The 23,508-nt window shown below is 39.4% G+C and overlaps 1 protein-coding gene across 8 annotated transcripts in view; it reads left to right on the top strand.

Moving 5' to 3' along the window:
* EIF4G3 (eukaryotic translation initiation factor 4 gamma 3) overlaps nucleotides 1-23,508 on the top strand; it is a 381,417-nt gene that overhangs the window by 323,483 nt on the left and 34,426 nt on the right. For all 8 annotated transcript variants that reach the window (XM_049878174.1, XM_049878170.1, XM_049878168.1 and 5 more), the window contains 8 exons: nucleotides 902-1,006; nucleotides 1,707-1,839; nucleotides 5,633-5,727; nucleotides 7,852-7,945; nucleotides 9,168-9,285; nucleotides 10,837-11,057; nucleotides 17,421-17,539; nucleotides 22,254-22,426. In XM_049878174.1, coding sequence (XP_049734131.1) covers nucleotides 902-1,006; nucleotides 1,707-1,839; nucleotides 5,633-5,727; nucleotides 7,852-7,945; nucleotides 9,168-9,285; nucleotides 10,837-11,057; nucleotides 17,421-17,539; nucleotides 22,254-22,426 — 1,058 coding nt within the window. The remainder of the gene's footprint in view (nucleotides 1-901; nucleotides 1,007-1,706; nucleotides 1,840-5,632; nucleotides 5,728-7,851; nucleotides 7,946-9,167; nucleotides 9,286-10,836; nucleotides 11,058-17,420; nucleotides 17,540-22,253; nucleotides 22,427-23,508) is intronic.

Here is a 23,508-nt window from a genome sequence, read left to right as displayed (position 1 = left end):
TCAGTGCAGCTTGGATTTATTCCTTCAGTACCATTGGTTCCTGCTTATATGGTACCTCCTGAAATGGTTGAACATTGACCAATTCTTTTTGGTATAGTGACCCTATGCCTTCCTTCCATCTTCTTTTGATGCTTCCTGAGTTGTTTAATATTTCCCCGTAGAAAAATAGACACGTGAACCAGAACGTCCACCAGCCTGAGCCCAGAAGAACTAGATGGTGCCCGGCAACCACCACTGACGTCTCTAACAAGAATCACAGTACCAGGTCCCAAACAGAGTGGGAGAAAATGTAGAACAAAATTCAAATTCACAAAAAAGACCAGACTTACTGGTCTGACAGTGACTGGAGGATCCCCCAAGACACCGTGCTAACTCAGAACTGAAGCTACTCCCAAAGCCCACCTTTCAGCCAAAGATAAAAAATCCGTTGCTGTTGAGTCAATTCCGACTGATATTGACATTACAGATAGAGTAGAGCTGTCCCATAGGGTTTCCAAGGAGTCCCTGGTGGATTTGAACTGCCAACCTTTTGGTTAGCAGCCATAGCTCTTAACCACTACACCAATAGGGTTTCCAGCCAAAGATTAGACAGGCCTATAAAGCAAATAGTAATACAAATGAGGAATGTGCTTCTTAGTTCAGTTAAGTACCCAAGACCAAATAGGCAATACCTGCCCAAGAGGAAAGGCGAGGAGGCGAGAAGGTCAAAAAAACTGGATGAACGGACACGGAGAACCCAGGGTGTAAAGGAAAAGGGGGAGAGTGCTGACACATTGCAGGAATTGCAACTGATGTCACAAAACGATTTGCATATAAAATTTTTGAATTAAAAAAAAACTGCACCTGGTAAAATTACATTTGAATTCCTCAGCCAGAAATACTAAGGTTTTGTCTCTTATAGCCTCGTATGGACCAGTATTTTAATCAGATGGAGAAAATTGTGAAAGAAAGAAAAACATCATCTAGGATTCGATTCATGCTTCAGGATGTGATAGACCTAAGGCTGGTAAGTAGAAAAAATAATATAGGAGGGGGGGGCTTCTAGTATTTACATCTGTAAGTACTTAATGCTTTTGTCTCAGAACCCTCAGAACTCAATCTGGCAAACCTCCATGGGAGAGCATTGTGAAAGGGTAAAAGGCATTTATCTCTGCCTGTTACATGTTTATTCTCCTTAGTCTGATTATCAAACCACATTGCAATTTTAAAATCATCCATTCTGAATTCAAACTTTGGTCAATTACATTTAGTTATTGTAAGCTAAATCTAAGTGTGACATGGAAGGAAGAAAAATGCTAGCCATCTTTGATTTAGGACCACCATGAGTGTGATATGAACCGAGTAGATAAGGCAATGAAGTAAGGCAAGGCCCAGGGTTCCTTATCTTCTCTGATTCCTTTCAAATGTAATAAATAATAATAAAGCACATTTGGGCCAGTCTTTTATTTATTCTGTTCTTTTTATCCATTGTCGATTGGAATTATCAGTATACAGTAGTTTGAGTTGACTGAAAAGTATTTAATTCTTTAGCTCTAATCTGCAAACTGCACATAGTGCCTTCTATGAGCAGATGAGAAACTGCCATGGTGCTAAATTTTGAAGGTATTTAATACTTTACAACCAGTGAAAAATAAAGTTTTTAAAAAATTAATTTTTATTTTCAGTTGTTGCCATCTGGCTGATGACCTTATTTTCTATTTTTATAGTGTAATTGGGTATCTCGGAGAGCAGATCAAGGCCCTAAAACTATTGAACAGATACACAAAGAGGCTAAAATAGAAGAACAAGAAGAGCAAAGGAAGGTCCAACAGCTCATGACCAAAGAGAAAAGAAGACCAGGTGAGGGGTGATGTCCACTAGGTTTTAGAGAACTTGAGAATTTGGAGGACAGATACGTAGGAATTCTCTAAGTGTGACATGAGATCAGAAGGAATAACCCAAAGAAAAGAGTGGTAATTCATAAGTGAAACAGTGTTACCCAGAGACCAGTTATCAAGTAAACACAGAGAATACAGAAACTAGACATGATTTCTTTAACCACTTCAAAGTTCATAATCAACAAGACTTTACTGAGCATCTTCTATATACTCAGTGTTGGTGAGGAATATCAAAAACAGTGGAAAATATAGTCTCTTCCCTCTAAAAGCTTACCGTTTATCTGAGAAGACAAAACTAATACAGGAAACATTTGTCAAACAAATGGAAAATATTATCAGTTATGAAATGTATTCTCCATTAAGATTGTTAAATTCAGAGAAAAGAGATAGAAACCTGGAAGAAATCTTTATTTGAGGAAGGGGTACTTGAAATGGGTCTTGAAAGGGTAGTTGGTATTTGAAAGGGAGGGAGACAAATTTTTGTCATGAAACTGAAATAAATGTGTTGTGAAAAGGAATAAACAAGCCTCATTGGAACAAACTTTTAGGTGTTTGAAAGGAATGGAAGAATCTTTGTCTGGAAGAATGGGGCCAGATTTAGAACTTTGGATTTGATAGACATTAAAGAGCCATTCTGAGTTTTTTAGGAAAGGAATAATGCTATGCTTTGTTGTTGTTGGGTGTTTGTGAGTTGATTCCGACTCATAGTGACCCCATGTGACAGAGGAGAACTGCCCCATAGGGTTTTCTAGGCGGTAATCATTACAGGAACAGATCTCTAGGTCTTTCTTCCTTGGAGCCGCTGGGTAGATTTGAACTGCCAACCCTTTGGTTAGCAGCAGAGTACTTAATTCTTGTCCCACCAGGGCTCGTTAATGTCATGCTGAGGTATATAAATAAAGTAAGTCTAATTGCTTTTCACATTATGAATTAAAGAGGTACACTGAACTCAGCAATGTTGCCATTGCTAGAATCCTAGGTGAGAATCGACAGCGATGAGAATAGAAAGGAAGAAAACGATGCAAAGACTATGAGAGATGAAATAAAAGGCATTTTGCACCTGAGAAAATAGTCCATTGAAAAATTTAGGAACATTAAAAGAGGAAATCTTTTTTCAGAAGTGAAATGATAATTTTTCCTTTGAGCTTGTTTATTTTGACATGATCACAGGGTGTCCAAATGGGAATGCTCATTAGACCACTGGGCAGTGAAGTGATCAAGGTAGTGATTTGGTCATATAGTATAGTTTGAGAACATAGACTCTGGAGCCAAACTGTCTGGGTTTGAGTTTCAGCTCTTCTACTTCCTAAGTGGTATGACCTTACATAAATCACTTCTTCTGTAGAACAAAGGATCTATCTGTGTGAGGATGAAATGAGGAAATATATGTAAAGCATTTAACGTAGCACCTGGCACATAGTAAATGCTCAGTAATCATTAGCTATTATTTATTACCCACCATCTGTCAGTTTGTCATATTGTGATGGCTTGTGTGTTGCTGTCTTGCTGGAAACTATGCCACTGGTGTTTCAAATACCAGCAGGGTTACCCATGGTAGATAGCTTTCATCAGAACCTCCGACTAAGACTAAGAAGAAAGGCCTGGCAGTCTACATCTGAAAATTAGCCATTGAAGACCTTGTGGATTACAACAGAACGTTATCCAGTTTGGCTTGCTATGGACATCATCAGGAGGGATCATTCGCTAGTGGAAGATGTCATGTTTGGTGAAGTAGAGGGCCAGCAAGGGCAAGGAAGACGCTTGCTAAGATGGGTTAGCACAAGAGCCACAGTGATGAACTCAAATACATCAGCAATCATGAGGATGTTGTAGGACCAGGCAGTATTCATTCTGTTGTGGGTAAGGTTGCCATAAGTTAGAGGCAACTCATTAGCAGGTATCTCTCGCTATTATTTATCACACACACAGTAAAGCTTACATTGACGCTGCTATGAGAGTTGAATCCCCCAGGGAAGAAAGTACTTTTAAGTTACATGGGATACTACATTTAATTCACCTTCTTCACCCTAGTGCCTACCACAGTGCCTTTCAGGTAATGACTTTTATTGTTGAACTAGATTGAGAAAGAAATAGAGATCAATGCCTAATCCATGGAGATGTCCACAGATAACTAGCGGAAGAAAAAACTCTCGCAGAAATGACAGATAAAGAACAAATGGAGAGGACAGAGAACTAGGATATAAGTGTCATAGAAACAAGGAAGAAGCAAGTCTGTTCATGATCAGTACTATTAGATAGCGCAGAGAAAATCAAGAAGTATATGAGGATCAGAAAAGCTTTTGGACAGTTTGATGGGCTTTCATTGATTTATTCGATAAATATTTACTGAGAGCCTATCACTTAAAAAGAGAGACCAATTCCTTTCCTCTCATGGCTTACATTGTACTGGGGCCAAAAGACAATAAACAAATATTTAAGTGAAATAATAATTTGTCAGATACAGGTGTTCTGTAGGGCAAAATAAAGTAGGGAAAGCGGGCGGGGGGTGCAAGTCTTGGTGGTTGGGGTTGCAATTTTAAGTAACGAGGTTGGGGAACCTCTTAAAGTTGTTATCTTTGTGCAGAGCCTTGAAGCAGGTGAGGGAGCAAGCCATGTCAATATCTGGGGAAAGAGAGTTTTAGGCAAAGGGAATAGTAAGGACAAAGACCCTGAAGCAGCACTTTCAAGGAACAATAAGGCCACCGGTGTGGCTAGAGCCAAGAGCATGAGTGGGAAGAGTGGTAGAAGATGGGGTTTGAAAGGCAATGGGGCCAGATTATTTTAGAGTTTAGTAGGCCATTTGTAAGTAACCTCTTTTTCTCTGAATGAGACAGAAAGAGATCAGAAATGTTTTGAGCAGAGAAGGGACATGATCTGACTTATACTTTACTAGTATCACATTGAAGGAATCCTGGTGGCACAATCATTAAGTGCTCAGCTGCTAACTGAAAGGTTGGCAGTTCCAACCCACCCAACAACTCCCTGGGAGAAAAGACCTGGCGATTTGCTCTCAAAGATTACAGCCTAGGAAGCCCTATGGGGCAGTTCTGCAATGTCATATAGGATTAATATGAGAATTTCAACTTGACAGCATACAACAGCGCTATCATCTTGATTGCTTTATTAAGGGTAGACAAGGGTGGAAGCAGGGAGTCCAGTGAGGAGGTTTTTATAGTAATCCAGGAAAGAGATGTTAGTGGCTTAAACCAGCTACTAGTGTTGGTGGTGGATGGAAGGGACCAAATTCTGAATATATTGTAAAGGTTGAACTGACAAGATTTGCTAATAAATTGGGTGTGAGGTGTGAGAGAAAGAGCACCCAAGTTTTTGGCCTGAACAGCTGAGAGTTTGGAGAAGCAGATTCGGGAGGAAGAGCAAAGCATGCTTGTGTTGTTTGACACCATTAAGTGAAGTTAACTTTGGAACCGATAATTTCCATTTGATTTCTCCCAGAGTGCTCTAGTCATTAACTCTGTAAAGACTAGATCTGGCCCTTCCTTATCCAGCACAAAATCTCTGCTCATTTGTGTCAGTTGTTTCTTCCAGGTCAGTAATGCTTCATGGGAGGTCCGAGCAGATGTTTCTGCTTGGTAGTCTCAAGCTGTGGGTGTTAAGGAGACTAGAGCAGTGTTACACAGCTCCTTTAGTCTATTTTCTTTGGTTTTGATTGAAACAGCTGAGCTGAAAACCTTCTTCACTCTCCAAACTGATCTGAAGCAGATGAGAGACTGTAGCTCACTCTGTTCTCTCTGCAGGCGTCCAGAGAGTGGACGAAGGTGGCTGGAATACTGTGCAGGGGGCCAAGAACAGTCGGGTGCTGGACCCCTCAAAGTTCCTGAAAATCACTAAGGTGAGTGTGACATTTTAAAAATAACTTACAAAAATAAGTAAATAAAAATAATTTACAGCAATCTCAAAACATTAGTCTCAAAATAATTTCTTACTCATATAAAATACCCATATTGTATATTTTATGGGGTAGTTGTTTTTTAATGCAGGTACTTTTTGCAAGTCAGTATTGATCAGTCTGTTTTACAGACTTTTCTTGACATTAATCCTTTTTATTTTTATGAGGGCTTACTAAAGAGGAAAAAAAAAGAGGAAGTAACTATTAATTCTTACAGTTGTGTGCTGCTTATCAGGAGAGAGATGCTAACAAAAGTACTTCCGATGTCTTAGGCAATCGCAAGCTTTTATCCTTAGCTCCGGGGAAGAAGCGGTTACCTCTTTAAGTCTACCCATGAAAGGAATTAATGGATTTGTCGTATCTACGGCCTAGAAGAAATAACAAAAGACCTACTAGAAATCATCCTGTGATAAATATTTAATATATTCTACTTTCCTTTCTTTTGAGAACCCACTGGCAGTAAGAGGAAAGAATTTTCTGCCGGCAGATGTTTTTAGCAGTAGAAGTTAATGACTATGAGTAGGGTGAATAACTTTAGAGAAGGAAAAAAGCTGAATTAAATTTTGTAAAGTGGAAACTTCTACAGCCCATGGGGTTTTGCAAATGATTTGCAAGTCTAGTTTGAGCCTTACTTGTAACAGTTCCATAGTTCTGAAAATTGGCAGCCTGCCATTGGAACAAGAGCATTTATACCAAATGAAAAAAGATAAGGGACAAAAAGAAAAAGAGTTTAAGATACTGAAAAAAGGTGGGCTATATCATTTGCATCTTCATGGTTTTGTAAGAGTGTTTCTTCACGTCAGAGCATTGCCCCTCTGGATCTCTCTTGGTGACTAGCTAGGGTCCTGCTCTCTTCCGGTATCCTGATACACACTATTCTGGGTGTTTATGTCGCAGAGCAGGACTTCCATTGCTGAGCATGACTCAATTCCCACCCACCTTCATTTCCAGCAAGGAACAATTTTAACCAAAGAACCCCTCCAACATCAGCCCCAGCATCTTTGAAAATAATATCAATATTTATTTGTAATATTTCTATTTTTAAATATTATAGTTTTTGTGCAGGACACTGTAAAAAGAATTGTGTTGCTATTAAACCTCCAACCATTACCTGAATATTTTCAAAGGTCTGTAAATTGTATATTAATAAACCTTGTGGATTTAGGTAATTACAGGAATTCCACCAAAGCGGCTTAGAAGAAGTTCAAAACCGTTAAACAAATTCATTGTGAAATGGTAGAGATGCCTGTGAAGGCGTGTTACGTAGCGAGGTGGCTGTGTTTGATGATGGTGGGTGTTACAGTGCAATTCTTTTGCACCAAAGTTGTAATCGGAGGGTAAAATCTGAGACTGAGCAGGAAACGTAACTCTGCACTTTCATGGCTAATATTTCATTCCCTTCTCTCCTCCTATCTTTATGTGTGTGTATGTTTGTGTGTTACAATATGTATACAACATAAAATTTGCCATTTTAACTTTTTCAAAGTGTGCAGTTCAGTGGCATTTAGTATATTCAGAGTGTCGTGCGACCACCACCACTATCTGTTTCTAAAACTTTTCCATCATCCCTAACAGAAACTCCTTATTCCCCTATTTGAATATTCATCCCATTCCTAGCCCCAGTCTATGTTAGGCTTTACGGAAATATAAAATGTGTCTGTTGCCCTATTACTCTCTCCTTAATTTCAGACAGTTGCAGGGAGAAGTTCATGAGCTAATTTCATAAAAAAAAAATTTTCATAGCATTTATATATTCTTTTTTCTTTCCTTTTTAAGTCACTGGGCATTATTGTACAAGAGGACTCGTTAAAAACTGTGTACAGTTAGCACACTGACACATTGTCTTAAATAGGAAGACTGTGTTCTGTGGAGCCTGGATTCCAAGGAAGTACCTCAGAGCCCACAGGGATCCCACTTCAATAAGAACAGCTCCAATTTTTATGTTTCTTAAATTGGCATTCCAAGCAGATTTTTATTGCTAAAATCAGTTCTGTTACATTGAGAAATAAGCTGAAGTGTCCTTCTACAGTATTTTCTCTAATTGCCTTGTGGTCACTTACATTACAGCCCACAATTGATGAGAAAATTCAGCTTGTACCTAAAGCACAGCTGGGCAGCTGGGGGAAAGGCAGCAGTGGTGGGGCCAAGGCGAGTGAGACTGGTAAGTATGGAGCTACCTTCTTAATAACTTGAATATGTCTGTTAGCACTCACCTTACAAGGCAATGCCTGTAGTCATTTAATAATAATTTTGGCAAAGGCTTTAACTAATCATGCCCAGATATTTATTAGTGTCCTTAACCCTCTCTGGCTAATGTAAATTGAAAAATTATGTGAGGATTTCCTCCTCAGTAAGGATCCTTAACCCAAACCAAACCCAGTGCTTGTGAAGTCGATTCCGACTCATAGCGACCCTATAGGACAGAGTAGAACTGACCCATAGAGTAGTTTGGGGTCCCAGTAACTTCTCTAATTGTATTGACAGAAAAAAAAAAAAGAGAGAAACCTAAGAGATTAAAGTCTTAAATAGCCTGACGGAACGAAATTAAAAAAAAAAAAAATTTTAAATATCTAAGGATCCAGGGTTTCCTAGGATCCTTAGATATTTTAAATATGTATTTTTTTAATTTCATTCCGTCAGGTTATTTAAGACTTTAATCTCTCAGGTTTCTCTTTTTTTTCTCCTGTCAATATAATATGAGAAGTTACTGGGACCCCAAACTAAAAGGGAAATTCACTATGCTGAGAGAAATGCTATTAATACCCAGAAGTTGTAAGAAATAACGATTGAAATATTTTTCCAAATCTTTAGCGAAAGTTGGATTTTCAGAGAAATTTGACCTTAGAACTGAAAAGGTTTTGATCATCACAGACGTGTTAGTAGATGAAGAAACAATGGAAAGAAAAAAGACTTTAATGTTAACTTCCCATATCTCCCTTCTACTAAGTAGTTTTATCCTTTTATTTCATTAAGTTTTTTAAATTTCATTGTTTGCTTAAACGCTGACATAATTTTACATAAATGGTATCATGGGTTAGGTTTTTAAGAAGTACAATATTTTGTTTTGTTTTTGCTTACCTCCCTCCTTCCTTCCCACACCCCCTAATTTACCACTCCTACCCCGAACCTCCTACCCAGGATAACTGAATTGTTTTGAAAGAAGCAAATGGTTGTAATGAGTGCAGATTTCTAAACTCTCTTTTACATACAAATTCCTTTTAACACCTTGCTTCTCTGAGTATGGTCCGTGAACCACAGGTTGGCACCACCTGGGAGCTTATTAGAACTGCAAGTCTCAGGGCCCACCCCAAGGAGGCAGGTGAATGAGAATCTGCATTTTAGCCATGTGATTTGTATTTTTTCTAAATCTTCGACACCTGTAGATGCCTTACGGTCAAGTGCTTCCAGTTTAAACAGATTCTCTGCTCTGCAACCCCCAGCACCCTCAGGGTCCACGTCATCCACACCTTTGGAGTTTGATTCCCGAAGGACTTTAACCAGGTGAGAAGCTCGCTCTCTATGCTTAGTCAAGGCTTTCCTGCCTGTCAATCTGCCTTGTCTGTCTTGCTTTCTGTCTTTCACATACATGCATACCCACACAGATGATAATGATAATCCCTGCGGCTGGAAATCATCTACAGTCATCTTCCTGGATTGATTTTCTCTGTGCTTAGTAAGGTTGATTTCCCTTTTCTTTCTTTCTTTTTTTTTTTCCCCCTCTCTCTCTCTCCTTTAATCTTCACAGTCTGTAATTTCCCAAAATAGGAACATAGTGCAGTGGTGGATTTGATATGAGGTGGTAGGGAAGGGCAGCTTATCTGGCAGATTCCTAACAGTTTGCTCCGTAAGAAAGCCAGGTCCACCCAAAAAGCCCTGGAGGGGTACATAGGGCCCTCCAAGCTAATACCCCAGGACACTCCAGAGTAACCTAACAGTCTCAAGCATGTGAATTAAAGAACATGTTAGCCCTCCTGTAGCTTCTCTGTGGCACTGTTCTTCAAGTTAGATTGGAGATTGCCTTTTAGTTTTCACTATTCTCTGTACTGCAGTATCTTCCTGTTTTTGTTTTGTAGTGTTGATACAGTAAGGTATTCTGTTGGCTGGCTTGCTGAGAATGAGTGAGGACCTGCAGTGCACTGACAGAGAATGACATTTTGACATGAGGATGTGCAGATCCACAGTTTCTTAAGCTCTGAGACTTTTTTTGTAATCATTTTGGCCAAGTAGATTTTCTAAGCTATGTTACTTCTTCCCTCAGCTTCTGAAACAAAATATTACTTAGCACAAGTCAGCTTTTACATGACTCAGATTGTCAGAGGTGTTTTTTACCCCACCATAAAATTCTCCTGATGGCTCTGCTTTTTGGGCTCTTGTGTATGTTCTTTCGCAGTGGTTAGGCTGTTGTCCTTCCTCTAGCCCCCTCCCTCTTCTCTCTTTTAATTTGCTGCCTCTGATCAGTCATTGGCTAGGAATTTGGTTTGCCCAGCTGATTAAGCCAAAAGAACCAAAACCAAAAAGAAAAATAAAAAATAAATGAGTTTCTCTTAAAATGAGTAATGTGTATGACCTTGGCTGTTGAAAGACCACATCTACTATCTATTTCTCAAATACTTCCCATGAATTTCAAGTTTATGAAAAAATGTTTTATTTCCAAGATGGTGATACCATGTTTCTGTGGTATTCTGCTTGCCTTTGATTCATTCAGCTTGTACTTCCATCACTGTCTTTTGTATTCTTAAAAAATATATGTTTAGAAGATTTAAAAGCTAAAATAAGGAATTGCCTTTGATATTTTTAAAATGTAAGTGTATCCCTGTTTACCATTTAAGAAAATAGTTAAAGCATATCTTAAAAAATATTCTCTTTGACGCACTCTGGTTTTTCTTTTCATGTGAATAATTATCTCTGAACTATAACTGGTATCTCAAACATCTTAAGTTATCTGTGAAAATTGTTCTACATACTTTTAGAGATTCTTACTGTAATTTTTAACTGAATACTGAGGGGAAGGAGTGGTCTTTCTTTTTGAAAAGTATTGTTTTGTCTTTCAAGTCGTGGAAGCATGGGCAGAGAGAAGAATGACAAGCCCCTTCCGTCTGCAACAGCTCGTCCAAACACTTTCCTGAGGGGCGGCAGCAGTAAAGATCTGTTAGACAATCAGTCTCAAGAAGAACAGCGGAGAGAGATGCTAGAGACTGTGAAACAACTAACAGGAGGCATGGATATAGAGAGGAGCATTACTGAGGCAGACCGAAACAAAACAAGGGAGTCAGGTGAGAAACTGTATATGAACAAATAGATACAGATTTGGGCTTTAAATTTGGAAGGAGAAATACAAAGGAGACTTTGACCCTGCGTAGATTGCAGAGTCAATACGTGGTAGCAACACGCATAAACCAAAAAAAAAAAACAAATTCATTGCCGTCAAGCCAATTGCAACTCGTGGTGATCGCATGTATTGCAGAGTAGAACTGCTCCATATGGTTTTCTTAGTTGTAATCTTTATGGAAGCAAATCTCCGGCCTTTCTTCTGTGTTGCTGCCGAGTGGGTTTGAACCACCAACCTCTAGGTTAGTAGTCAAGAGCAGACAGTTTGTGCCACCCAGAGACCTCTGCAACACACATGCCAGTGCCTTAGAAGTTATTGAAGGGCAGCTTCATAGTTCTGTAACTTAGTTTTCATTCCCTAGATCTATAGCTTCCTCAGCAATTTATAAATTTCCATCTTTCTCTACTAAATGTTAGGGTGATGAGGTTCTCTTGCTGTATGTTAAGCAATTTGAATTTCTTATAGGTCCCTTTAATAACACCCCACTGTGCATTGGTGTTAGAGCTCATACGCTTTGTAAACCAAACCCACTGCCATCGAGTTGATTCTGACTCATAGCGACCCTACAGGTCAGGGTAGAACTGCCTCATAGGGTTTCCAAGGAGCATCTGGTGGATTCAAACTGTTTACCTTTTGGTTAGCAGCCGTAGCTCTTAACCACTGCGTCACCAGGGCTCCATATACCTTGTAAAAGAGCTCCTCAAATGTATGCAAATTCTCACATGATTCAGCCACTGTAAGACAAACCAAAGAGAAGGTATCAGGTTGTCTTTTGTTGCCTTCATCTTTCTTGGTAATCCCAGTGGTTTTTTGTATGTGTTTTGCATCTACTGAGTAGCTCCAGTGGCACAATGGTTAAGCGCTCAGCTGCTAGCCAAAAGGTCAGTGGTTCAAACCCACCTGCAGTTCCGTGGAGAAAAGACCAGCATTGTGCTCCCATAAAAGATTATTGCCTAGTACCATTAACTGAATCCTTTTTTCTTTAATTTTATTGTGGTTTAAGTGAAAGTTTACAGCGAAAATTAGTTTCTCATTCAAAAACTTACACACAAGTTGTTATACACAAATAGACATTGGTTGGAATCCCAGCAACGTGTCAGGACTCTCCCTGTTTCCACCCTGGGTTCCCCGTGTGCATTCATCCAGTTTTCCTGTCCCTTCCTGCCTTCTTGTCTTTGGTTTTTGGCAATCCATTACTGAACGTTTTGATCAAGAATCTATATAAGAATCTTGATCAAAACGGAAAATGAAGGAGGAAAATGCAAATTCTCATGGCAGACTTTCTGGAGCCATATTGTTGTTGTTAGGTGCCATCAAGTTGGTTCTGACCCATAGCAACCCTATGCACAACAGAACGAAACATGCCCGGTCCTGAGCCCTCCTTACAATCGTTATGCTTGAGCTTATCGTTGCAGCCACTGTGTCAGTCCATCTCTTTGAGGGTCTTCCTCTTTTCCTCTGGCCCTGTACTCTGCCAAGCATGATGTCCTTCTCCAGGGACTGATCCCTCCTGACAACATGTCCAAAGTCTCGCCATCCTTCCTTCTAAGGAGTATTCTGGCTGTACTTGTTTCAAGACACATTTGTTCGTCCTTTTGGCAGTCCATGGTATATTCAATATTCTTTCCCAACATCACAATTCAAAGGCGTCAGTTCTTCTTTGGTCTTCCTTATTCATTGTCTGGAAACCCTGGTGGCATAGTGGTTAAGTGCTATGGGTGCTAACCAAAGGGTCAGCAGTTCAAATCCCCCAGGCGCTCCTTGGAAACTCAATGGGGCAGTTCTACTCTGTCCTATAGGGTTGCTATGAGTCAGAATCGACTCGATGGCACTGGGTTTGGTTTTTTTGGTTTATTCATTGTCCAGCTTTCACATGCATATGATGCGATTGAAAATACCATGGCTTGGGTCAGGCGCACCTTAGTCTTCAAGGTGACGTCTTTGCTCTTCCACATTTTAAAGACATCCTTTGCAGCAGATTTACCGAGTGCAGTGCATCTTTTGCTTTCTTGACTGCTGCTTTCGTGGCTATTAATTGTGGATCCAAGTAAAATGAAACCTTGACAACTTCAATCTTTTCTCCATTTATCATGATGCTGCTCATTGGTCCAGTTGTGAGGATTTTTGTTGAAAGACTGTGGTCTCTGATCTTCATTAGTAAGTGCTTCACGTCCTCTTCACTTTCAGCAAGCAAGGTTGTGTCATCTGCATAACGCAGGTTGCTAATGAGTCTTCCTCCAATCCTGATGCCCCGTTCTTCTTCATGTAGTCCAGCTTCTCGTATTATTTGCTCAGTGTACAGATCGAATAGGAATGGTGAAAGAATACGACCCTGACGCACACCTTTCCTGACTTGAAACCGTGCGTATCCCCTCGTTCTGTCCAAACAACTGCCTCTTGATCTATGTAAAAGTTCCTTATGAGCACAATTAAGTGTTCTGGAATTACCATTCTTCTCAATGTTATCCATAATTTGTTATGATCCACACAGTCAAATACCTTTGCATAGTCAATAAAACACAGGTAAACGTCTTTCTGGTGTTCTCTGCTTTCAGCCAGGATCCATCTATCATCAGCTATGATATCCCTGGTTCCACGTCCTCTGCTGAAACTGGCCTGAATTTCTGGCAGTTCCCTGTTGATACTGCTGCAGCCATTTTTGAATGATCTTCAGCAAAATTTTGCTTGCATGTTATATTAATGATACCGTTCTATAATTTCCATGTTGGGTTGGATCCTCTTTCTTGGGAATAGGGATAAATATGGATCTCTTCCAGTCAGTTGGCCAGGAAGCTGTCTTCCATATTTCTTGGCATAGACGAGTGAGCACCTCCGGCGCAGCATCTGTTTGTTGAAACATCTCAACTGATATTCCATCAATTCCTGGAGCCTTGTTTTTCACCAGTGCCTTCAGAGCAGCTTGGACTTCTTCCTTCAGTACCATCGGTTCCTGACCATATGCCACCTCCTGAAATGGTTGAACATCAACTTATTCTTTTTGGTATAATGACTTTGTGTATTCCTTCCATCTTCTTTTGATGCTTCCTGCGTCATTTAATATTTTCCCCATAGAACCCTTCACTTTTGCAACTCGGGGCTTGAATTTTTTCTTCAGTTCTTTCAGCTTGAGAAACATGAAGCGTGTTCTTTCCTTTTGGTTTTCCATCTCCAGTTCTTTGCACATGTCATTATAATACTTTACTTTGTCTTCTTGAGCCGCCCTTTGAAATCTTCTGTTTGGTTCTTTTACTTCATCAATTCTTCCTTTTGCTTTAGCTGCTTGACATTCGAGAGCAAGTTTCAGAGTCTCCTCTGACATCCATCTATCTTACTTTCTTCGTGGATGATGTTCTTGATGTCATTCCACAACTTGTCTGGTCTGCAGTCACTAGTGTTCAACGCGTCAAATCTGTGCTTGAGATGGTCTCTAAATTCAGATGGGATATACTCAAGGTCGTATTTTGGCTCTCATGGACTTGCTCTGATTTTCTTCAATTTCAGCTTGAACTCGCGTATGAGCAAATGCCAGGTCCTTCTTCCTAGTCTGTCTTAGTCTGGAAGCTTAGCTGAAACCTGTCCTCCATGGGTGACCCTGCTGGTATCTGAACACTGGTGGCATAGTTTCCAGTGCCATAGCAACATGCAAGCTGCCACAGTACAACAAACTGACAGGCACATAGGGGTCTGGAGCCATAGAGGCTGTATAAATCCCTGAAACGATTGCCTGAGATAATCTTTAAACCTTAAACAAAAATATCCCCTAAAGTCTTCTTAAAACCAGACAGTTTAGCTTAGCTAGTAAAGAATGTCTGCCTTGATGCACCAATAGACTAAACCAAAAGCTGAGAAGTTTCCTGAATGCAACCAAACACTTCGAGCAACAGTGTAGCAGGGTTGGGGGTCCAGGGACCATGGTTTCTGGAAACATCTAGGTCAATTGGCATAACAAAGTTTATTAAGAAACTGTTCTGCATCCCACTTTGGTGAGTGGCATCTGGGGTCTTAAAAGCTAGAGAGTGGCCATCTAAGATGCATCAATTGGTCCCAACCCACTTGGAACAAAGGAAAATGAAGGACACCAAAGACACAAGGAAAATATGAGCCCAAGAGACAGAAGGTCCACATAAATCAGAGACTCCCTCAGCCTGAGACCAGAAGAACCAGATGGTGCCTGGCAACCACCAGTGACCACCCTGGCAGGGAACACTGTAGAGAGTCCCATATGGAGCAGGAGAAATATGGGACGCAGAACTCAAATTTTAGAAAAAATTTCAAATGTATAGTGTTCTGATTGAGACAGGAGGAACCCCAGAAGACATGGCCCCCAGACTCTCTGTTATCCTAGAACTGAAACCATTCCCGAAGCCAACTCTTCAGACAAAGAATAAACTGGGCTTTAAGACATAAAATGATACTCGTGAAGAGTGTGCTTCTTAGTTCAAATAGATACATGAGACTAAATGAGCAGCTTCGGTCCAGAGGTGAGATGAGAAGGCAGAAAGGGATAGGAGCTGGTTGAATGGACACAGGAAATCCAGGGTGGAAAGGAGAAATGTGTGGTCACATTATAAGGATAGCAACTAGGGTCACATAACAATGCATGTAGAAATTTTTGTGTGAGAAACTAACTTGAACTGTAAACTTTCACCTAAAACACAATTATGAAAAAAAAAAAGTATCTACCTTGAGCATTGTGCTCTTTCAGGATCTGCCTGTATGGGATCAAATTGACAACAGCAACTCGAAATATTAGATGGGAAACTTAGGGGTTGGTGAGTTTATGTTAATGTGGGAAAAAAACTCAGAAAAGGAGGATGAAAATAGTTGCATAACCACTGTCACTGAATTGTACTTGTAGAAACTGTTGAAATGGTGTGTGTTTTCCTGTGTATATTCTCAACAAAAACAAACAAACAAAAAAAAGATTACAGCCTAGGAAGCCCTGTGGGGCAGTTCTATTCTGTCCTATAAGGGTCGCCATGATTTGGAATTGACTCAGCGGCACACACAACAAGAACCTCATGTCCGTATTCAGAAGACCTGTCCAGGATAATGCTCTAAAAATTGCTTCATGTATTTTATCTTTCTGTGTTTCAGTTTCCTCATCTATTTAATTATCATAATAAATGTACCTACTTTACAGGGTTATTATGAAGATTAAAAGAGAAGATTAATACATGCAAATACTTAGAGCATAACCTGGTAAATACAAAGTTTTCAAAAGGTATTAGATAGGATGATGGCGATGATATTGACAGTGGTGAAAATTAATTTAAAAATAATTTTCAACATCTTTTAAATCTTAAAGTAATACTGATGGTTTACAACATTTATATAGCTTTCAAATTTGTTTCACCCTTTAAATTGTTTCTCATAACTATAGCCTAAAAGGACTTCAGAGGCAAATTGAAATGTTGTCTCCCAACTGGTATAGACTTCAGAGCTTTTAGCTTTAAGGACATATGGCTTTCTTATCTAAGCTGTTTTGAAACATTAACAGGATAACCCATAGGACATGAAAATATCTTGTGTGTAGCTGAATAATGTAGTACAGCTGCCTTATATGTGTTTACTGTCTCGTTCATTTGTTCATTCACCAGATGCTTAGTGAACACCTAGTGAGCGCTAGGCACTCAGTAATCACTGCTCTCAGCCTTCAGTCTGCCAGGTTACAAAGACCTTTACTGAATAATCTCACAGAAAATTATATTATGTAAGTACAAACTGAGAAAGATGCTATGATGGAAAGGAACATAGTTCTAAAGGAACTCTCTAGAATTAGGGTGGGGTAAGGTATCTGAGAAAAATTCCCTTAGATCTGAAGGACCAGTGGGAATTACATAGATTTGCAGGGAAAGGTAAGGAGTGAAGGGAAAGAGTATTCCAGACAGTGGGGCTGGGTATCATGAGCCAAGTTGTGATAGGAGGAACCATGGCAAAGGCCAGTGTGGCTAGAGCTCTGCAGTCAGCAGGGCCCAGACCTGTGCAGGACTGTGAAGGCCTCATATGCTCTTTATTATGCAAGCAGTGGGAAGGAATCAAAATAAAGAAAGGGACAGCAAACCTTTAATTATAAAAGTTTATCATGTCCCTAAATTCTTTTTATTGTTGTAGATTATGAAGTTTCTTAGTGCGTAGTGTTTCTATGTTTTGTTTTTAGATGTCTTGCTTTGTTAAACTTTTATCTGTTTTCATGCTTTTACTGAGAAAAACAATGCAACAACACATAAATATTGTTGACTCTAATCCCACCTTCTTAACAGTAATTATCATTTTTTACTTTCTCATTTTTTTTTAACCTCATTAGTTGCTAAACCAGAAATTCCAGCAACTTCAGCCCCTGACAAGCCTGCATTATCAGAAGAGGAGATGGAAAGGAAGTCCAAATCTATCATTGATGAATTCCTACACATTAATGATTTTAAGGTAAATGAGATTTTTAAAACATAAGACAGCAACAACAGCCCTATGACAGAGCAACTTGATTCTGGTCTAAACTGGTTTTCATTGTATACTGATAAGACTTAGATCCAAGCCCTACCCAGTTTAGTTTGCTTAACTCTGATGCATTTCTGCCAAATACCCTCTTTTAAATTGATACTGTAGGTTACAGACCGAGTGGAGGGAAGGGAGACTGGGTACTAATCCATCCTCACTATGGGAAAACCAAATTGACTTTCATATTAATGTACAAAAAGCAATTCATATCGTTATGAGTGTTCCTGGCACCCTATATATCTGACATTACTTTTTCCTTATTTCATGAGTAAAAAACTAAAACACAAAGGGGCAAGCAATGTGCTAGGGTCAGACAGCCTAAAAGACATTTAAGACACGGGCTTTGAATATGCCTCTCCTTTTTTTTTTAACCCTTACCTTCTACTTGATCTTCATTTGAAGATGGTAGTGAATAGGGTAGATATGTTGCCTGACCTCATGAGCTCTGCAGTCTACTGGCAGAGACAGATGATGAGCAGATAAGTCCACAAATAGTTATATAAATTATAGTTATACCGAACGTTAGGGGATCTGTAAAGACTTAGGAGAGAGAATATAATGGGAGCTGATTTAGTATTTAAGATCAGGAAAGACTTATCTATTAAAATTGTCTTCCCTGTTAAAACATTTGTGTCAGGTATATTAACCTCTTTTCTTTGGCATTATATTATTAAAAATTCTTTCAAGGTTACTTATTTTCATGGCAGCCTAGTCATTACCTGCTTTCTATACACAAAAATTACCTTGGTTATGTATAGCTCAGTCTTCTAAAACCCTTAAGCCTCTGAAATTGTCCCAAATTGAGAAGTAGGAAGAAGTTTTGATGATAGGTGAGGCGGAGAGGAGTGCTTTGCAGAAGACTTGGAAATGCAGCCCAAAAAAACCATTAGCTGGAAAAAGCCATGGAATGTGCTGAAATTCTGTGATTCGTTAGTGGGCTTCCTGGAAAATGAGCAGTCTTCTTGTAAACTGCTTTTTTCTTTCATGGAAGTGGGGAGCTTGAAAAAACTGAAAATCTAAGAAAGACAAAAAGCTGAGACAATATGGGAGAAAGCAGTGGACTATGACTCTCAAAATGATTTGAAGGGTCTACAATAAGGTCAGTGAGCGGCAAACACTTTCAAAGGAGAAAAATATGAAAAAATAGTAACACTTAATTGCAACAGGAGGACCTTTTGGAGGAGACAGTAGCTATAGGCCAGGCCTGCAGTATGGAAGGGACAGAATTAGGAAAGTTGTTACGCAGTGTACAAGGTACCTGCCTGTGGAATGGCAATAAGAACCATGTAATGACATTTACTGAGGGATTCCTGTGTGCTTGTTGCTGTTCCACATATTTTACATGTGTTAGTTCATTTCATCCTCATAACACCCTCCTGAGGTTGGTATTACTGTAATATCCATCTTTACAGATAAACTGAGATGCAAAGATACTAAGTAAACATCCTCAAGGTCATACTGCTATTAAGTGGCAGATTCAGGATTCAAAGCTAGGCTTCTAGCTTCAGAGTACAAGCTATACTTTATCTCATTACCTGAACTGTATTAGTGTGTCATGCCAAAGGCTTACAAGAGCTCATCAGAAGGAAGGGGTTTTTTTCCCCCCTAACATCTTAAACTCTTGTTATTAACGATAATACAAATTAATGTTTACCGAACCCTTGTATTGTATTTTTTTTTTTTTGTATTGTGCCTGGCAATGTGCCAAATGCTTTTAAGTACATTATTTAAATCCTCAGAATAACCTTATGATAGGAAGTCAAGGCTGAGAGCTTAAGTGACATTCCCAAACTCACACAGTAGAGGTGTGTGTCTGCCTCTAATGCCTGTGTTTTTAGTCTCTGTGCTGTATATTTATTGAGCACCTAAAATATGCCATCAGGAGGCCTGGTGGTGCAGAGTGGTTAAGCACCCAGCTGCTAACCCAGAGGTGGGCAATTTGAACCCACTGGCTGCTCCACGGGAGAAAGATGTGGCAGTCTGCTTCTGTAAAGATTACAGCCTTGGAAATCCTATGGGGCAGTTCTACTCTGTCCTATAGGGCTGCTATGAGTCAGAATCAACTTGACAGCGATGGGTTTGATTTTTTTTTTTTTTTTTTGGCCTGGGGATACTTTAGTATATGCGGTGAACAACATAGTCAAAGCCCTGCTTTTATGGAACTTATATTCTAGTGGAAGAGATACAAACAAAGCTGGCCCTAAAAAAAAAAAAAAAGATAGGTAACAAATAAATAGCAACTACAGAAAGAACTATAATGTACAGAGAAGTAAAATAAGGTGATTTGACAATAACTGGGGAGTGCAGAGGTATCGTTTCAACTGAGTTCAAAATCAAGAAAAAAAAAACCATGAGAAAATCAGGGTGAAGGGCAAGGTTATGAGCTGCCATGACATTAGAAGTACCATGCTATGATTAAATTCCCTTCGGAAGACACTTCAAGTTAAATACTGAGGATTGAATACTTGCATTCGTTTCTGCTTCCTCCTGAAAAGACATTATAACGATGGTGATGGGTTTAAAATGAGGTAAAAGCCCATAAGAACAAAAAGTACAGGGAGGAGAGAGCAGCAGAATTTTGGAAATTAAAAATTAGAAGAATGAGTGGTAATTTATTTAGCAGACTAAGAATATGCATGGGGTGCAAAAGGGATAAAAAATAGGATTGGTTGGTTGAAAGTGTGTATAAGGAACGGTTTTATAAAATGACTGGCCTGGATGTTTCAAAAATGCCATGAAAAGGCAAGAAAAAGAACTGTTCTAGATTAAAGGAGTCCGAAAAGACATCACGACAGCTGAACATAATATGAGGTTCTCGATCAGTGGCATAGTGAGAGTAACCAGTACCCAAGGACAGTCTCTAAGTTGCACTCCCCCTCCATTTGAGCGCCCAAGGGCAATCTCTTAAGATGTGCTCCCCCCACACCACAATTTCAATAATGGTGACCCCAGTCAGCAGAAATGCCTTCGCCCCTCTTGTCAGGTTGCCTCAGTCAAGCGCCTTTCATATTTGTGGCACCTCAGAATGTCATTCCCTGCCTTGTCTAGAACCCCCTTGGGATGTGTGCTCGAGGGCAAGTGCCCCTCTGCGCCCCATCCCCCCCACCCTGTTCTCGATTGGATTCTAGAACAATTTTTAGAAAGCTATATTGGACATTTCGGAGACAGTTGTGGAAATGGGAATATGTACTATATATTATACATCAGATTTTTTCTGGGTTTTTATTATACATATCAGATAATATTTTTATTAACACTATTGTATCAATGTTAAATTTCATGAATTTGATAATGATGTTACAGTTATGTAGGAAGATGTTCTTAGAACATTTTAAACCCATCACCATAAAGTATATGTGGATGAAATTGTATGTGGTGATATCTGCAACTTATTTTTAAATGATTAGAAATAAAAATTATGTATATAGAGAAAACGTGCCAAACTAACAATTGATGAATGAAAATCTAAATGAACGTATATGAGTGTGCATTTACTACTCTTTAAACACTTCTGTAGGTTTCAAATTTTTTTAATAAAAAGTTAAGACCAAAAAACCAAACCCATTGCCAGTCAAGTCAGTTCTGACTCATAGCAACCCTGTAAGACAGAGTAGAACTGCCCCATAGGGTTTCCAAGGAAAAGCTGGTGGATTTGAACTGTCATCCTTTTGGTTAGCAGCCAAGCTCTTAACCACTGTACCACCAGGGCTCCAAATAAACAGTTGGGGAGGGGGGGTGGTAAATATAGTAGCAGAGGGGGTAAAACATCAGTGAGACACCTTAGATTTGCCTTCCTGCCTCATCATTCAGGTGACTGCCGTTCCCATATGCACTACCCATGCACAAGAGCTGCTCTCGTCAGAGGTTAAACCAAAAAATTTCGGATTCAGGGGCTCCAGGCAAAGCTGAGATAGCTGAGGGTAGGGGTATACACTGCTGTACTGGGGATGCAGTGGAAGTGTATGTATTGAGCAGTCCTTTCCCCAACTTGGCACTCAGAGCCTAGGCTCCCGGGCTTTTACCCTCCAGGCCAAAGATACTGACTTAGGTTGATGTGTCATCCCATAGTAAAGACTAGTCAACTAGCCCCACACTGCAAAAACTTCCTGAAAGGCTTTTAGTACTTAACCTAACCATATCACCTACATATAACTTGCCTATAAGGAAAACCTTTTTCACTGAAGACTGTGTAATATTAACATTCCAAAACAGAATTACTTCAGTTGCCATATTAAGGCCTTTGAATTGTGATGTTGGATTTCTATTCCATGATATACTGTTTTCAGGTTTTTAAGTGATTGTAAGAGAGATCATTATATAGAAAAAACTATATAGAACATTGTGTAGAAATATATAGAAAAGCATTTATAGAGCATTATATAGAAAAAATATGTTTGATCTTTAATGCAGTTGTTAACCTGAACATGTTAGCCTATTAGCCTTACAAAGATATGCTGGACTAATATTGCCCATTTCAGCCTGCATTTTCCTGAGCTAAATTATGGTTAAAAATAAATATACAAACTGTCTTGTTCATGGAGCCCTGTATTGACTTTGTCATAAGTAAAAGATTTTAAAGTTATTTTAACTCTGGTGGTGCTATGCAGTTTTTGGAGTAAGCCTTTATTTGCTGTTTGAACAGGAGGCCATGCAGTGTTTGGACGAGCTGAATGCCCAGGGCCTGCTGCATGTTTTTGTGAGAGTGGGAGTGGAGTCCACCCTGGAAAGGAGCCAGATCACCAGGGATCACATGGGTCAATTACTGTATCAACTGGTACAGTCAGAAAAACTCAGCAAACAGGAGTTTTTCAAAGGGTTGGTATTATCTTCAAGACTGGTATTCAGTTTCTAGGCTCTTAGGTGGGAGTTAATTTAAAAAGTACTTATATTTGTAAGTATTTAGCTTTTACCAAATAGGTAAATATTATGTCTATTGTAATACGTTGACAGTGTGTAGTAGTTTGGTTGATATGGCGTTTTGTAGATTGTGCTAGGGCTTAAAGGTTACCGTCTGGTTTTCTTTATCTTATTGTTAGACCTATACCATGATAAGTTAACAGAGGCCCCCTAACCTCAGGGAAATTCTGAGGCCTTCATCGACCCATTTACATGTAAACCTCTGCATATCTTTTGAGGCAAAAAGCTTTTCTTTGTGCGAAAAACTCTGGAAAGTTGATTGAGACTGAAAAGCCTTATTTTTTCAATAAACTATGGTTATGTTGGTCATGAAGTGCTCGTTTCACCACTTTAGCCCCATAGAAGAGTATTAACTTTCAAGTTCTTAATGATTTAGTCTGTTGTAGGCTGATTTCAGTATGATTCCTGTGTACGAGTGGTTTGATGAAGTCTAGCTATCATTGGAGTTGTGTCCTCACTTTATCAGGTCCTGGTGTCCTTGTGATACACCATCACAGGTGCATGGATCAGATTATGTGTGGTACAGCCACAGAATCTTACCCAGGGTTAGGTTCTAGAATCAATGTTGAAGGCAAATACTGCATATGGTAAAAATGTTCATTTTAAGAGCCGCATTGTACCAAATGTAAACATAGAATCACACCCAGCACTACCAGATGCCCATTCTTTAGGACCTCCTGAGGGGACAGCAAATTCACATATCCTATCTTACACTTACTTGGGGCTCATTGAATGGAATGGCAGTCAAAATTCTGTACTATTTAAGTCATTTTTTTTGTAAGCTAGTGTTGTGTTAAGGACCCCTGGTTGCAAAATGGTTTAAGTAGAAGGTCTGTGGTCAGAACCAGGACTTCAAACCGGTTCAGTCATGGCCTATGAAGCAAAACCAGAACAGACTTGAATTTTTATAATTTGGGTGATCCAAAACAATAACCAGAATGGGAAAAATTGAGCCCTGGAATAAGAGACTAGGAAGGGGC

This window comes from Elephas maximus, chromosome 3 (assembly GCF_024166365.1).
Source record: "Elephas maximus indicus isolate mEleMax1 chromosome 3, mEleMax1 primary haplotype, whole genome shotgun sequence".
Taxonomy (NCBI): Eukaryota; Metazoa; Chordata; class Mammalia; order Proboscidea; family Elephantidae; genus Elephas; species Elephas maximus.
This window is presented reverse-complemented; position numbering and strand designations above follow the sequence as displayed.